The sequence below is a fragment of the Struthio camelus genome, chromosome 2 (assembly GCF_040807025.1).
Source record: "Struthio camelus isolate bStrCam1 chromosome 2, bStrCam1.hap1, whole genome shotgun sequence".
Taxonomy (NCBI): domain Eukaryota; kingdom Metazoa; phylum Chordata; class Aves; order Struthioniformes; family Struthionidae; genus Struthio; species Struthio camelus.
The window spans coordinates 118675730-118691049 of NC_090943.1; the positions used below are offsets into that span (position 1 = coordinate 118675730).

Below are 15320 nucleotides of genomic sequence, written 5' to 3' on the forward strand. Positions count from 1 at the left end.
ATTTGGATGCAGAATGGGAAGAGAGAAATAGGGTTTGGGTTTAGATTTTGGTGCCTCCCACTACAGAGAAGTATTTCATATGCATTCTTCATATGCTTTGTTCTATTTTTCTAGGTTTTGAGAAAAGTTAAGTGTCCTCAGTCTTGAGCTGGTTTGCTATTCTTCCTGAAATTAAGCCAAAGATAGTAAAGTAGAATTTTTTGTGTGAGCCTCTTGTCTACATTTCCTGCTCTTTTGCAACCTGGTTGGATTTTCCCCCCCTGTGCTAAAAGATCTGCCCCAAACAGGTGACTGAGGATAGAAATTATGCAGTTAGCAGATCATCCGATAATGTTATCAGGACCGCAGGGGAGGCCGATCTTTTGAGCTGGGTCATAGTTACTGTTCAGCCCAGAGCATGCTTTTAGTTGTACTTTTCCCTCTTCCCTTCCTTCTTCCTGCTGCAAGCAGCACTTTGGGTTTGTGTGGGTTGGGAAGGGGGGAGGTTGGGTTTGGGTTTTTTTTTTTGTTTGGGGTTTTTTTTGGCTTTGTTTTGTTTTTTGGTAGGAAATGTGCAAGCATAACTTGCTTGCTCTAGACATTCCTACTTGGAATGGAACACCCCAAAAATGATAAGTCTGCTGAAAAATGTTGTACTGACTATATAAAAACAAGTCAGTACTTCTCTGGTTGAACAGACGTTCTTGCTCAATACCCGCATGATACTTTCCTTCCTGAATGTTGATTTTCTACATTTTATGCTTATTAATAATACTCTGTGAGCAAAATATATTGTGTTGTTATACCGGCATAGTTCTTTTGAGTTATAGTGGGCTCCAGAGAAACGGCTACTAAAATGGTATAAGTCACTTCTAGTGGTGCTTCATGTCAATTTATAGTAGCTAAAAAGTTGTTCATGTTGCTTTTACCAATCACATTCTTCTTATATTTTGTCTTGGCTTTTATTTTCTTGTCTTTGGCATTTGTACAATCTCTTCCAACATATATCTGATTAAAACACATCAGCCCTTCATCACTGCTGTCATCTGAATAACTTTTAAGTCTTAGCCAAACTATTTAATAGAATCTTACATATCAAGTAGTATAAAATAAAATTCTCAAATCAAATAGAAAGCTAGACTTCTGAGACAGTGTGAGTGCACTAGAGGCTTGATGCTGTTAGGGACTGAGTAAAAAGCTTAACTACATACTTACTTTTAAGATGTGAGATTAAAGAGATTTAAGTCCTTTGCTGGATCAGGAGACAAAGTGCTTTGCACAGTGAGGAACTGAAACCCATATTCACCAACATCATGAGGTAGTTTGCTTGATCACATAGGTTGCTACTGAAAATAGTAAATTCCATCTTATATAGGTTGCATTAAAGACCTTTGAGCAGTCTGTGTCAAAGAAATGACTTTCTTGATTGCTTAAAAGCTACTGAACAGCCTTAGGGTTGAGTAACATGCAAAACCGGTGTACCTACATTTCCGTACCTGCTGTGTATACTGATCCCTTAATGACTGAATGAATATAACTGTCCTGTGTGTGTAGACCTGTCTCTTAGTGCAGAGTTTCCCCAGTGCAGGTCAACTTGGGGAAGCTTATTAGTAACAATGCTGCTTACCGTGTCTGAAATCCCAACTATAAAAGTAACTAAGCCACACAGGCACTAATGCACTCAAAAAGAGCAACCCAGAGAACCCATTTGGACTCAGTAATTTAAAAAAGAGGGCTCCTAAGCATCACAAACTGTCATCAGGTTAAGCTGTACCTGTACAGTTTTCAGTGGATTCAGATGGATGTAACTGATAACAGCGTACAGCTTCCTCACACACCGTGGCGTAAAAGGAAATCAGTTAAAAATCAATGAACTGACACAGTTAGTTGGGATAAACTCTGTGAATGAATCACTCTTCCTTCTGCTGCATTTTCATTTAAGTTTAAAAACAGCCCCTTATCAGTCATATCCACTTCTGAATGTGTCCACGTCAGGGGTGGGTTTGCACCAATTTAAACTAATTGATTTCTAAACCAATTTAGATGCATCACTAATCAAATTCTGCAAGAGCGGCTTGATGCCAGCGTGTGCAATGATGTGGAATTCTGCTTACCTTACTTTAAGTTTATTAAGCATTCGGAGAACTACTGGGAGTAAAAACGAGTAGAAGCTCGTTTTCTTGCTAACATCAGCAGCAAACGAAGAAGGTGTAATTCCACTTTGAGGAGGAGGGGACAACCTTTACAGTCATTTTTTTCGGAAAGGAATCATACTTTGAAGTGTCAGTACTCCAGCGGAATATGGTCTTTTGAAAGTTGCAGTGAAAGGTTTAAAAAGCCAAGTCCTTGCAGTAATGTTGAAAACAGCAATGTCCAAGTGTGTTAAAATCTGGCCAGCTTAAATGCTGCATGATCAGATTACTCGGAGATAATTGGCTTGCTTAAGTCTCCTCGAGATTCACAGGTAAGTTTAGGGGATTCATAGATCTGGAGGCCAGAAGGAGAATGCTAATTATTATCTAATCTGATCTCCTGCATGACAAAAGCTGTGCCATTTCGCCCTGCAATTCCTCCATCAAGTTCCTGACATCTGACCGAGCCAGCTCCTCCGAAAATGACTGCTAAATTTGTTTTATCATCATTCAGCATCATTGCCTCAGTTTGAGGAAGAGTGATTGACAGCAGAGGATGAGGAAGGACACAGTGCAGCGGTGCTTGATGAACTGTGAAGGAGGGCACGACACGCAGTGCTGGTTTTAGGCGAGCTTTAGTGACATGTGGGTTTGACTCTGACTACTCATCTGCCCCAGTATATATCTCCAGGTTCGATAGGATTAAAATCTCACATGTATTGGCTGCTCAGATATTAAATATTCCCCTTGCAAGTGAAGGGAAACCATGTGTACAAAAATACGTCAATATGTCCAGAAGCAGTAGTTACAAATATTACATGACAGGTTTGTGAAATAGCACCTACAGTAATATACCCAAGCAGAATGGCAAGTGTGGGCTCCATTTTGGCAGGCTCACTGTGTACCTGCGTGTTGAAAGAGCTACTGGTATATTCTGGAAATTAAGTTGTGTATTCACATTTCAGGTTCGGTTTTCAAAAGTCCAGCCTCAGTTCAGTGATGCAAATATGAGCCAGGTTTTCAAGTGCTTAGCGCTAAGAACTGTGCACCTGCACCTTAATTCTTAACATTCAGCAGTTTCTCAGTAGTTGAAAAAACCAAGCGGTTAGTATTTCAGACTATGTTTGATGTTGAAACTTTTTAAATTTTTGGCCCTAGCTAGGGTGACTAGGTTGTTGCAGAGAGTTCAGTCCTCTGTGCTTCTGAAAATCTAAGCCTTGGTCCTTCTGCTTGTTTCACACTGAAATAGCTGCTTACATGTATGTGCCTGTATTTGGTTAGCACAACTCTCCATTGTAAAAAATTGCCCATTTTGGTTTATTAATGGCATTGCCAGAAGGAAAGAGATGCAAATTCTGAAATTTGAGTGCACTGCAGTAACACATAACAGAATGTTATATCAAAGTGCCAGTGAAGTAGCTTCCTGGAAGATATATGGGAGAAGGATCTGATTTCATCGAGCTGCACATTATTACATTTATTTACTGTTACATATCCTTGCCTAAGTGGGATAAACTACCATATGTCACATAGTTCCCTCTGTTTCCCATAAGTGCTTTTTATAGAATAAATGTATTGATATTGAGAAAGCTTATGAATTTCTTGCGTTCTTCTTGGTATGTAACTTTTAAAATATAAAATATTTTTAAATGTCCTCTTTATCTAAAATTCTAACGTTTCTTGTTTTCTATGAATACCCTGAAAGTGGGAAACATGAAAAAATCGGTGAAGTATTTAAGTGCAGAAAGCTTTGGAACAATTCACTGGTCTTAGCTGACACCGTAGATCATGTTCCCTATTTTATCATACCTATTTTATCCCTGTCTTCCGAAAAAATAAAGCCAAGGCCTAATCACTTGATGTTGGTGAAGACAACAGTGTTTAGGAGTAAAGTATTCTAAACTGCCCTAGCTAAGATCTACTTTGGGTGACGACTTTCAGTTCATAAGAAATGTTCTCCTGATCTTCAGGTGCCTATAGAATTCTCTGCTTTGTGGCCCAACCAGCTGAACAACGCAAGTTTTGCACTGTTGACGTACTGGCAGCTTTTATGCAGAGAAAAGTTCAGCTGTGGCTGTACAACAGCAAGAATGAAGTGGGCCTCATAGGAAGGCTGTGTGCACTGAATTTTGTCTGTGCATCCGTAATTTGTAGTGATATCCCCATGATAAACGACATTTGGCGGACACCTGCGACTGTCTCACTGTTCTCTGTACACTAATTCAGCTTCCCTGGGATAGGAATTAAACTCCTGACTGGCATTAGCAGCTTCCAGTCACAGTCACTAAAAGAAAAAAAATCTGCTAGAGAAATAATTGCTTGTCATCCACCAGTTATGCACATGTAGATTTTTTCACTCAATATTCATCTCATCTGAGGTACAGGACGAGCCATTTTTAGTCCCACCCCTCTCTCAGGTTTCAGGAGGTCCCCAAATATATCTGGTTGCAAGGCTGGGAGCACCTGTACCCTACCTGCAAACAAAGATGTTCAGACTTACAAAAAGGTCACCAGCACCGGCTTTTAGACCTCAAAGTACACGAGTACATTAAATCTTAACCCTATAGTGCTATCATGGACAGTAAAGACAGTTTAGATAATTTGTATAGATTTCTGCAGGGTTTCAGTCATGAGTTATGCCTGTTTCCAAATTCCGTGTAGTTTAGGCTTTTGTCAACTAAAATATATCATTGTACAGTGGTGGGGATACGGAAAAAGGATGGCATAGGCAGAATGCATGATGGCATGGTACAGAGATTTCAGTAGTTCTCATTTGGGATAATGACATCCATAACTCACTCTGGAATTATTCCCTTGGGCAGTTTAGAATTTCTTATGGAAATCTTTATTTCAGTTTGTTTTTAATAGTAAATCTCTGCTTCCTCAGAAGCCATCTGCTATCTAGAAACAGATTTTTTGTTAAAAAAGGCATACTTCATTTTCATACCAATATTTCTACATGTAAAAATAACTACAGGATCTACACCCCCATTTTCAAGCACTTCCCCAAAACTTCCACAGAAAAAGGAAATAAATGCATGGCAAAGAGAATACGAGCTCAGTTTGACTAACTTTCAAATCAAGCACTGCACCTCTGCGTGGGGAGCATGGGGAGATGCAGTCATGAGGCTCAGGCCTGCTAGGATGTGCCTACATCTGTCTTGGTGTTGAATTCGTGAGATGCACCGGCACTGCTGTAACACACTTGTGCAGCAGATAGTAGTAACCCACCTGTTCAGCAGATATTAAAGCAGAAGACCAATGTCCATCTCGGAAGGGCTGAGAAATTCTTACTTTGTACCTTAACGCTTACGTGTGTACAAATTATGTCTTTTGCTGCCCCTTGCAAACTGTGGAAGTAGTCCTTTTACTCAAGAAAAGACTATTATTTTAATTAACTTTAAATTTGCACTTCCATTTATTCTTCCATTTGTTTTATAAGAGCCTGCCAAATTAGAGAGTGAAAGGTATTGCTTACATATCTCATCACTTGCACTGTTCAAAGTGCCTGAATTTGATCTCTTCACAAATATTAATCTGCCTTGGGGTTCTCCTGAGCACCCATTCACTGAGCTCAAAATCTGTGTTTGCGTGCTGATGTTTGTTCCTGAGGCTCATCTCCCTAGTGAACATGTTTAAACAACTGAAGTGCTCTTACAATGAAACATTCAAATTGAAGCCTTTATTATTATGCAATCTGGGATTTTTTTTTTTTTTATCATTAGACTTCCTTCTGAACCGGGTGGTTGACACTCCCTGTTCCAAATTCCTGTCCCATGAGCTAGTTGTTTGGAAACACTGGCTAGGAGGACAAACACCATGACTTTTTACTTTTAATCTGGAGAAAGTGCTTTCTCACTAGGTATTTGGGATTAAACTGTAACCCAAAGGCAGGCCACAGAAATAGGATAAAGATCAAACTGGACTTAGTGGATTGCTACAGATGGGAACGATGGGCCTGATGCAAGAAGGCACGTTGGGAGTCAGAGGATTCTTTCACGTGATTTGACCAGTTGCTGGATTAAATCTTGCATGTGCCTTAGGAGAGGAATGTATACCCGCTTTAGCAGCCCTTGTGCTCTGTAAAATAATATGAAAGTGTATTCTGTGCTGTGGCAAACTGAGGGCTTATATACACATTTGCTATTCAGAAATAAGTTATTTCTGAGTAACTCTGTGTCTAAACAATTTCAGTGAAAAATCAGACTACTTTGACTTGACCCTCCAGTCAGATCGGCTTCAGTACAGAACTTCGCTCCTTCATCCATGTCCACGAATGTATTTATCAGGGAATTTATAGTCCTTTACATTCGCTTCCTGATGTGAATTAACTTTCAAGCGCAGAAAGCCTTGAAAGTTCCCTGTGCGTAAAGTAAGGACATCCCTATCTTTTTTCTGGCATCCTGTGAGGCTGTTGTAATCTTCTCCACCAGGGTCCACCTCCCCGGCGGCCCGTTCGTGGCGTGGGAGAGCTGGATGGGATAGCTTCCCGTTGGCAGGGGGGCGCAGCTCTCGGCCCGGCCAAGGCAGCAACGTGCTGCGCTGCTCCTGCGCTCTCGGGCTCTCTCTTAGCCGGGCAAGGAGAGCGCCAGGGGTTTCGTCGTCTTTCTTGGGGAGTTTTCGTTTGCTTTTCCATGCATCTTCGCGTGTAAAACGCTGCAGCAAATTTAAAAGCCAGCGGAGCCTTCAAGGCGCCATGTCACAAGTTGCCGGGTTCTCGCAAGCGCCGGGGGAAAACAGATGCACCAAGTCTGCTGCGGTGCTGCGCTTCGGCCTTTCGGAGGGCTCGGCCAGCTCCGCCGTTGCACGAGCAGCTGCCTGCGACTGGGGCCTGAGCAGCGTTTTGTTGTAGTCTGTGCAAAGGAGCGGCGGGAGTTGACATCATTTCTAGCAACAAAGCGCCTGGGGTTCTTTTGTGACTTGCACACGCCGCTTCTCCGGAGCCGTACAGTGTGTGCTGCCTGACTCCAGGAAACGGAGGATTTGTTTTGACTTGCTAAAACAGCATTTGCTGTTTCTCTTTACAGCCTCACCGTATGACTTGTCAATTCTTTCCCCCCTCTGAAGAATAATTTGAGGTTTAATTAGCTGAGTGCAAACATCCTTCACTGCCGGGTGGCTTAGCCTCCTTGTTGAGTACATTTACCTACAGAATGAAAGGCGTCTTAAAAAGATGTTTCTGTATTTGTAGGGCAACGTCCAGAGTGCCTGGTAGCTGTCAATACACTGTAGCTATTGACTACCTGTGCATTAGGGGATGACCAGTGATACGGGGACTGGAACTGCTGTGGCTTGCTTTTTATTTATACCTTATGTCCTCTACTTAAGAGCACTTTTTGAGTGTGTTTCATTATCATGTCCCTCGCTGCTAAGTTGGAAAAATGATACTCACCTGCCTTGCTGGGATGTCCTGAAGGTGGCTGGTGTCTCCCCCAAGCTCCACAATGACCTTGCCTAGTATGTTTTAAGTGGGGCAATTTATACTTCACTGAACCGCAAAGTTCACTGCGCACCTCTGTTAGACAAGTTCTTAACAGGCTTCCCAAAGCACGACACAGATGTATGAGTATGTACGTGCTTGAAATTCGTCAGCGGCGAGTTTCAGTTTGCATTTCCACCACTTAGAAAATGTTCTCCAGACCCCGGAGAGCCTGGTTCGTTTCTAGGATATTGTCACACGAGCAGCAGCCTCCCTAGTTCTCTGCAAATCTTGGAGTAAATGTTTGTGCTGCAGCTATAGCAGCTGGTTTCCCTGAATGTGCACAATCGCCACAAATGCTGTGTGGCGGTGTCAAAAGCAGTGCAGAATTGCACAAAAGCCACAATCCTCTTTGTAAAATTGTCATCCTTCCTGTTAGTTCCAAGTACTTTTCTTGTTATAAGCACCTTAAAAACACCTGTAGCCCCTATAGAGTGTTCACTCCCCAGGAGTTAAAATTTGACAAGCTCATTTTTACCCATCTCTTCCCTCAAAGATGCTGTGGCTTCTGTTTCATTCTTCAGAAATGAATCATAGTTTCAAAACCCTCACTACCTTAGTGAAATATTCTTTTTCCATTAGCGTTTAACATGTTTTACATGGGTTCAGACATGTTATCAGCACGCTGCAGTCCTTAAAAAAAAAGAAAAAACATGTGTGATTTCATGCCCTGGAAACACCTTTTACGGTGTAATGATATGAGAGATATGAGACAAGAGAGCTATCAAGAGATATGAGACATACGGATCTGAGTTAGTCAGATTAATACCATAATGGCTTCTTGGCTCAACAAGCACGTACAGTGCAAACAGAGAGCAGAACAGCTGTAGTAGAGTTACCTTTTATGTGGGTGGTACAGACATCTGCCTGTTAAAATGATCTGGTGAATCATTTCTTGCTATATGATTACTGTTAATAAGAATTTATGTTAACATGTTTGCGTCTGAGCTTTGCACAGGTTAATGCCTGCATTTATTTTCTTAAAAAATAATTTCACAATTGTTTTTTGTTCTTAATGGACTTTCCTTCCTCATTTGAAAGCATTCCAGGACTTCAGTAGTGCAGAGCCGCCAACTAGCCCTTAAAAGATGTTTTTATCTCCATGCAGTGCTCTTTCTGCATGTAATTCCGTACACACAAGCCAATAGTTTCTGATCTGGGAACTTCACGCTCAGCTTCTAAATCCATATAGAAACACTTAAAAAGGGAGCATGTCCTTCAAAATACAGAGTGCTGCAAGTTCCCAAGAAAAGATGAGACTTCATAAACTTTCTTTAAAGCCCCTGTCATTGCAAACATTTACACATATGCTTTCTTTTAAGTAGTCGCACTAATGGACAGGCTTTAGCCATTGACTTCACCGGGTGTAAAACTCCTTGTGTGTAAAATGAGGCAGACTTTTTTCCAGAACTGACATGTTATATTTAGTAGGAGAAATATGAGTGGCAAAATGTTGTTCTTTGAAAAATGTCTTCCACAGCTTACAACGTATTTCAGAGTGTTTGAGAAGTCTGTGCAACAAGTGAGACATTTTATATTGAGAAAAACGTAAGTTTAAGTATAATGAGTGTTAGCAGTCTTTGACCTAAGATGGTCTTGGAATCTCTCTTTGATCAAGGAAATGTAATTTAAAATTCTACTTAAACTTGGTAAACACAGTAGAGCAGGGTAGAGAGATAGTAAACATGATTTCATTAAAACTGCGTGCAGTACAGGTTAGCTAGGATATGTGGTTGGTGGCTGATCCCTGTGAATCCAGTTTACCAACAGTGACCAGAATGAACATGTTGGAGGAATGGCTTGTCCACATACAGGACTCACAAAAGTTAGTTTAAAAAAAAAAAAAAAAGGCTGGAGAAAACAATTCTAAAAAGATTGAGGAAGAACTCGGCAAATAGCTCTTTTCCTTCCCTAAACTGGCAATTCTGCCAGTCATGGCAGGGGGAACAGAGGACCCTGATGAGCAGGGCAGGAACCTAGCACTGTCAGGGGAGCTGCTGGGGGCTCTTTGACCAACAGGGCCCTGTCCCTGCTCAGTGATGTTCTGGGTTCGTTTTTGCATTTTTTCTCTGCCACATCAGGAACTGCCAAATCAAGAACTCTCATATGTTTTTCCCAGTGTCATCCTGCATCACCACCTATAAGAAGACACCGCCTCCAGTTCCACCAAGAACTACCACCAAACCATTTATTTCCATCACAGCCCAGAGCAGCACAGAGTCTGCCCAGGATGCATATATGGATGGGCATGGACAGAGGGGAGATATCATCAGTCAGTCAGGACTTAGCAACTCCACGGAGAGCTTGGACAGTATGAAGGCGCTAACAGCTGCTATTGAAGCTGCCAACGCACAGATTCATGGCCCCGCAAGTCAACATGTAGGAAACAATACTGCCACTGTCACCACCACCACCACCATTGCCACAGTTGCTGTAGAAGATAGAAAGAAGGACCACTTCAAGAAAAACAGATGTTTATCCATTGGAATACAGGTACAGTATAGGCTTTGGATTGTAATGTAATCTGTACGTTGTAAATTGATTGTAATTTGCCATTGCTTTGAATTTCTACATTTGCTTCGCTGCTTAGTTATACAATGTTCTGTGTATTTTTCTGCTTTGCCTGAGAGGTGTCTATGTAGAAGCTGCAGTAGCCTAATCATTCTGTTGGTGATGTTTTACTAATTTATCATAAATACATCAGAAACAAGGATTTGTTTAAGTCTCCTTGCTGCTTATTATTCAGCTCTGTTAAATTACACACATGAGCACTAATCTATGAATCATAACACAGCAGGGGTCAGAAAAGCATGAATTAAATCATTGAAAGGGAATGTGTAAAACAATGATTTACATTACACTATCACCCGAAAAATATTTTCGTCCAGTCTCACTGAATTAATTGTCGCTGCTTATTCATGCATTTCATAATGACTGGTAGCCACTTGAATGAGGCAGCATTGTTCCTCTCTCAGCCTCAAGCACGGAGGATGGGTTCCTTGTGATTTGCCCTTGTTAAAGAAAATTACACTTTGTTACCTCTAGTGGCGTGAAACAAGAAAACTAACCCAGCCAAGGTTCACTCCTTTTTACAGAAAGGAAAAGAGCAAATAGAGTAATTTAATCTGTGATCTTAATTAATCTTTCCCATGCCCCTTCTTAAAGAATGTGTATAGGAGTGGAGCTATCTACCTGCAGGATTTGGTTTTGCAACAAACTACGTGAATTTGCAGTCAACTGAGAATCAACACGGGTTTTCATGGGAGATGAATCCCAGGCAAATAGGCTAGCGATCTGCAGCTTATCAGCCTTCAGGAAAATACAGGATTTTTTTCTTGCAGATGGAGGTTGTGCTTATAACCACCCATGTGCCTGGACAGGCTTATCTGATTAGTAAAGCCTAAGAATTTACTCCGAAATCTCTAGGTCGGCCTGATGAAAGGTGGTGTGCACAAGTATGCCATCCCAGGAGGCAGCTCCTGGAGAAATTGTGACTTCAGTAATCTCATGTTCCTTCTTGGAAAGACAGTAATTACCATAGCCTACGCATGCAGTTTACTGCCTCTGCTGTAGCCTTTTTCTGCTCCCCAGCAGTTTGTTTTAAATACATTCTGAAAGAAGGGCTAATGTCCAGTGTGAAACGTGGGAAGAAAACCCAGAGGGAAGAAGATACAAGAAAGCTCTTCCCTTATGCCCATACTCAGCCAAGACTGAGGTGCCATCTGATTGTTGTGATCTCTCATTTCACTGAACGAAGTGACAAAGGCTCCTTTGCAGACAAAGATCCTGCAAAGTAGCGGGTAGAAAGAAATAACTCCCCCCTCTGCAAGCAGCCAGAATGAACAACGGTAATGTGAACCCTAGTTCTTAAGAGACCATCTCCCAGCTGTCTCTTCTTAAGGTAGTGTTGCTGCAAGTCAAGACTGCTGCTTGGGAGCATTATAGCGGGCTTGGCTTCTGGGATATGAGGGAAACAAAGCCCAAAACATTGTGTAAGCCTTTGAAAATCTCCCTCTAAAATTTTGAAATGTACAGATGATCAGCATAATAAGGATCCATACTCCCAACTGGGCATGGTATGTGAAGAGCTGTCAGGATAGGAACTGTGTACAAACCAGTGGAGGTGTCTAAGGCTATGACTGTATGAGGTGGAATAACCATCAGTGGTGCTATGGGCTTGTAGGATTGCTGCCCGGCACCATGGCACCCTCGCAGTTGTACCTGCGAACCAGGTTTTTAAAGCTGGCCGGGCTTCACAAACAAACAAAAGCGGTTTTCCCTCTCTGCTCTGTGGTCCAGTTTGCAGCATGGTTGCACAAGCAGTTGTGCAGCTGAAGGGCTAGCGTGGGTGCAGAAATACCATAAACTTGCTCCTGCTGCCAAAAGTGACTTCTTTTAGAAAGAGCAGCTCTAAAATAGGTAGGTAGTTTCTCAGCCCTCAGATTGGCAGCATGAAGTCAGTCTCCCTCCACTATAACTAGTTTAGGCTTAAACTGAACTCAGACCAGGTAGATGCCATACGTAGTTTGGCCCATCTCTGTAGAGCAATGCAAGCCACATTAGCCAGTAGCATATTATGGTTTGCTTATTTCTCTAATAAATACACCTAATGTGGCTTGTGGTGAACCTCTGCGTGCATCCTCTGACCCCTCTGACATTGTTAGGACGCTGTATGCCTTTGCTGTTAATCTGTTTAACCAAAAAAACGCTTCCATCCAAAAGGTTATGTCACTGCCGGTTATGGGATTTCTCCCTAACTGAACTTGAATAAGCGATGGCTTTAGGGTGCAATTGTCCCCCAGCATACCTCAGTACCAGGTAAGGGTACTTCACTGAATAGCTCTCTAACTCCCACCCCTCCCCGGTCTTTGATATTGCTTTTCCTGCAATGGGCTGTTAAATTCCCTGCCAACAACAAGCTTATTCACTAGTAGCACAGGAGAGTGTTTGCTGTGCTAGGTGCTAGCTACAGCTGGAGACTGTACGCCTGAGGTCAGAGTGAATTCACAGTCACTTTGTAACAATACTGTGGTCCAGAAATGCTGTGTGCTGGCAATTTTTTTTTTTTTTAAGATTAACAATCCCATATCCAAGGTTGGGAATTAACAGCTACGCTGACCGGACGCAGCATGTTGTGGTTTTGCTCAGTCAAAGGCACATCTGTGACTAAATTCTAACTTCAAGATAATGCCAGCCAAGAGCTGCGCCTGTTTTCTTTAAATCCTATCTCGCTAATGCTCTGATCCAGGACACTAACATTTAAACTAAATAAACACATAATGTTGATATCACTTCACATATGCACGCACATCCAAACTAACAGGTAAAATCAAACAACTGGTGCAGCAGAGCAGGCAGAGTTGGAGCTTTTCAAAGACTCTGGCAAATCTGTGCATCCAGCCTCCATAAAATGCTGGATAAACTCTGTCTGCATTTTGTAGGCCTAACACTGTCTTAACAAAACTGCTTGAAGATTAACAAGAATGATGAATATTCCACGATTACATCAGCAAAGGGCACACAACAAGTAAACTACATGACTATATGAAGGCAGTTATGGTACAAGCCGTATGTGCAGAAACTCTGTAGTTAAAATACATAGAAATTCTAAATAACGGGGTGATACGTCTACTAAAATATATTCTAATTAGCTGGTTATTTTTTTAAGGTTGATGGTGCTGAAGAATCTACCAAATCAGGTGAAAATAAAGCAACCAGTAAGTTCCAGTCCATAGGAGTTCAAGTAGAAGAAGAGAAGTGGTGAGTAAAAGTTAATATTGTTTTTTTTGAAGTAAATAATTATGTCGCAACTAATTTTTAAGAGTCCTAGTTCCTGCACGCATAACAAAATAACCTATTTCCTGGATGAATTGTTGTTAGATCACCCAGCTGAAAAAAAGTGTAGCTCTTACTTCTCAGAGCTGCTTTTTCCGCACTGGTGGGAGAACTGAATGAAAAATGCCATGTATTTATAAAGGTCAATACACTTCCAATAAGCTGTTTTTTCACAGACAATCTATCTAAAGAGCAGCAAACGATGCAGCTGGAGTATCAGGCTCAGGATGGCTGCAGCAGCGTAGAGCTTGATGTGGAAGTTTACCTTGCTTTTCAGGAGGATAATTTCAGCCAGCTGCAGCAGTGCAGCGGTAGAGCCAAACTGCCTGCTCTTGCTGAGCGAGCTCCCTCGGACCTCTCTGCGTTACAACTGTTCCCTTGTAAAAAGTGCCAAGGTTTAAAAAGCGCGTCTGCAGAAGGCAGTTCTCTTTCAGATCTGCAGCGTAACCCTAATTAGAAAACAACTATCCTCCAATAAATAAAATGAAAAAAAAAAAAACAAACTAGAACGGTTGTTGTCCGCAAGAGTTGTGTTTCTTTTTGATGCCAAATTGGCGGAGGGCGGTTCTTTTGCAGGGCAGCGCAAACGTGCGTGGCACTCTACAGACCTATAAACTTGCTGAGGGCTCGGCCGCATCTGCAAAGCCTAATTCCTGCCCCAAAGGGGGGCTCAGTGAGTGGCTGAGAAAAGGGCAGGATTCTCCCCTCCCCTCCAAGCCGGCGGATCTGCCCGCTGCTGCCTTTCCATGGCTGCTGCGGTTGCAGCAAGCGCTGACTGAAGTCTTTGTGCCTTTTTCCTGAGCCGTTTGGGTGCAATGTAACTTTTGGAGACGTTTTGCTCATAGCTAACTGGGGCTGTAGGGCCGGAAGAGCCCCCGAGCAGTCGTGCTTTTCAGTGAGAGGAGAGTACCCCCCCTCTGCAAAGAAAACTCGAGCGCAGCAAAGCTGAGCTGACAGTACTCTTAGGGCCCTCTGCCCTCCTCTGGCCCGCCGACAGTACGTTTTTACACTTGTTTTTTACACATCTGCTAAAAATAATGGAAAATAACATGTAATCTACACTAGTTTAAATTCAGCACATTTCTCTTGGAAAACCAGCAGAGTATTTTCCTGTGGTTTTAGAAGGCTAAAGTGATTTCAGCAAAAATAAATGCGAGTTGCAATGACCTTGTTAGGCTGTTACTAAGTTCCTCATTAACCTGCTAAAACATCTCTTTCTGGCAGACGTTTCTTTATGTGTTAGACCTTAGCCCCAGTTACCCACAACTCTTCTAGCGCTAGATAAATGAGCACATTAGACTAGATGCTGAAGGACCATTTACCTTCTGCCTAAGCACAAAGGAAAGAAATACTCCCAAAGCCCAACCACCACCCTCCCCCCCCCCGAAAAAAGGAAAAAAAAAGAAGAAAGAAAGAAAGAGAAAGAAAGAAATGGCCGTTTTAAATACCTTACTTCCAAAGTCCTCTTTCTATTGCTGTTTTTATTGTTCCAGAGGAAAAGGTAAGATTTGACTGCCAGGGTCTGCCCTGTGAAAGGACGTTATTTCTGCATTACCTAATGGCAGCTGTGTTTGGGGGATTCCTTGCTGATAAAGTTGAGTTTGCTGCTGTTTCGAGCAGCCTGGCAAGCAGCAATCTATCATGCACTCTCAGAAGTGAACTGACTGATGAGGGACAGCCCCTAATCCTCAGAAAATGAGTGCACTCAGGACACAAAGGGCTTATCAGCACAATTTGGCAGTCATATTCTTTCTTTTTTTCTACACAGCAGAGCACAATGTATTGATTATCTGTTACAGGAATAGAATGGTAAATACGGTGCATTCTTCCCTCTCCCTGCACCATAACATCTGCAGAATCTCAGAAGAGCCCTTTTGAGTTGAATCTTTGACAAA

The 15320-nt window shown here is 42.1% G+C and overlaps 1 protein-coding gene across 10 annotated transcripts in view; it reads left to right on the top strand.

Moving 5' to 3' along the window:
- Positions 1–15320, top strand: part of DLGAP1 (DLG associated protein 1) — a 414683-nt gene that overhangs the window by 375101 nt on the left and 24262 nt on the right. For all 10 annotated transcript variants that reach the window (XM_009667105.2, XM_068932272.1, XM_068932269.1 and 7 more), the window contains 2 exons: positions 9710–10083; positions 13259–13350. In XM_009667105.2, the coding sequence (XP_009665400.2) occupies positions 9710–10083; positions 13259–13350 (466 nt within the window). The remainder of the gene's footprint in view (positions 1–9709; positions 10084–13258; positions 13351–15320) is intronic.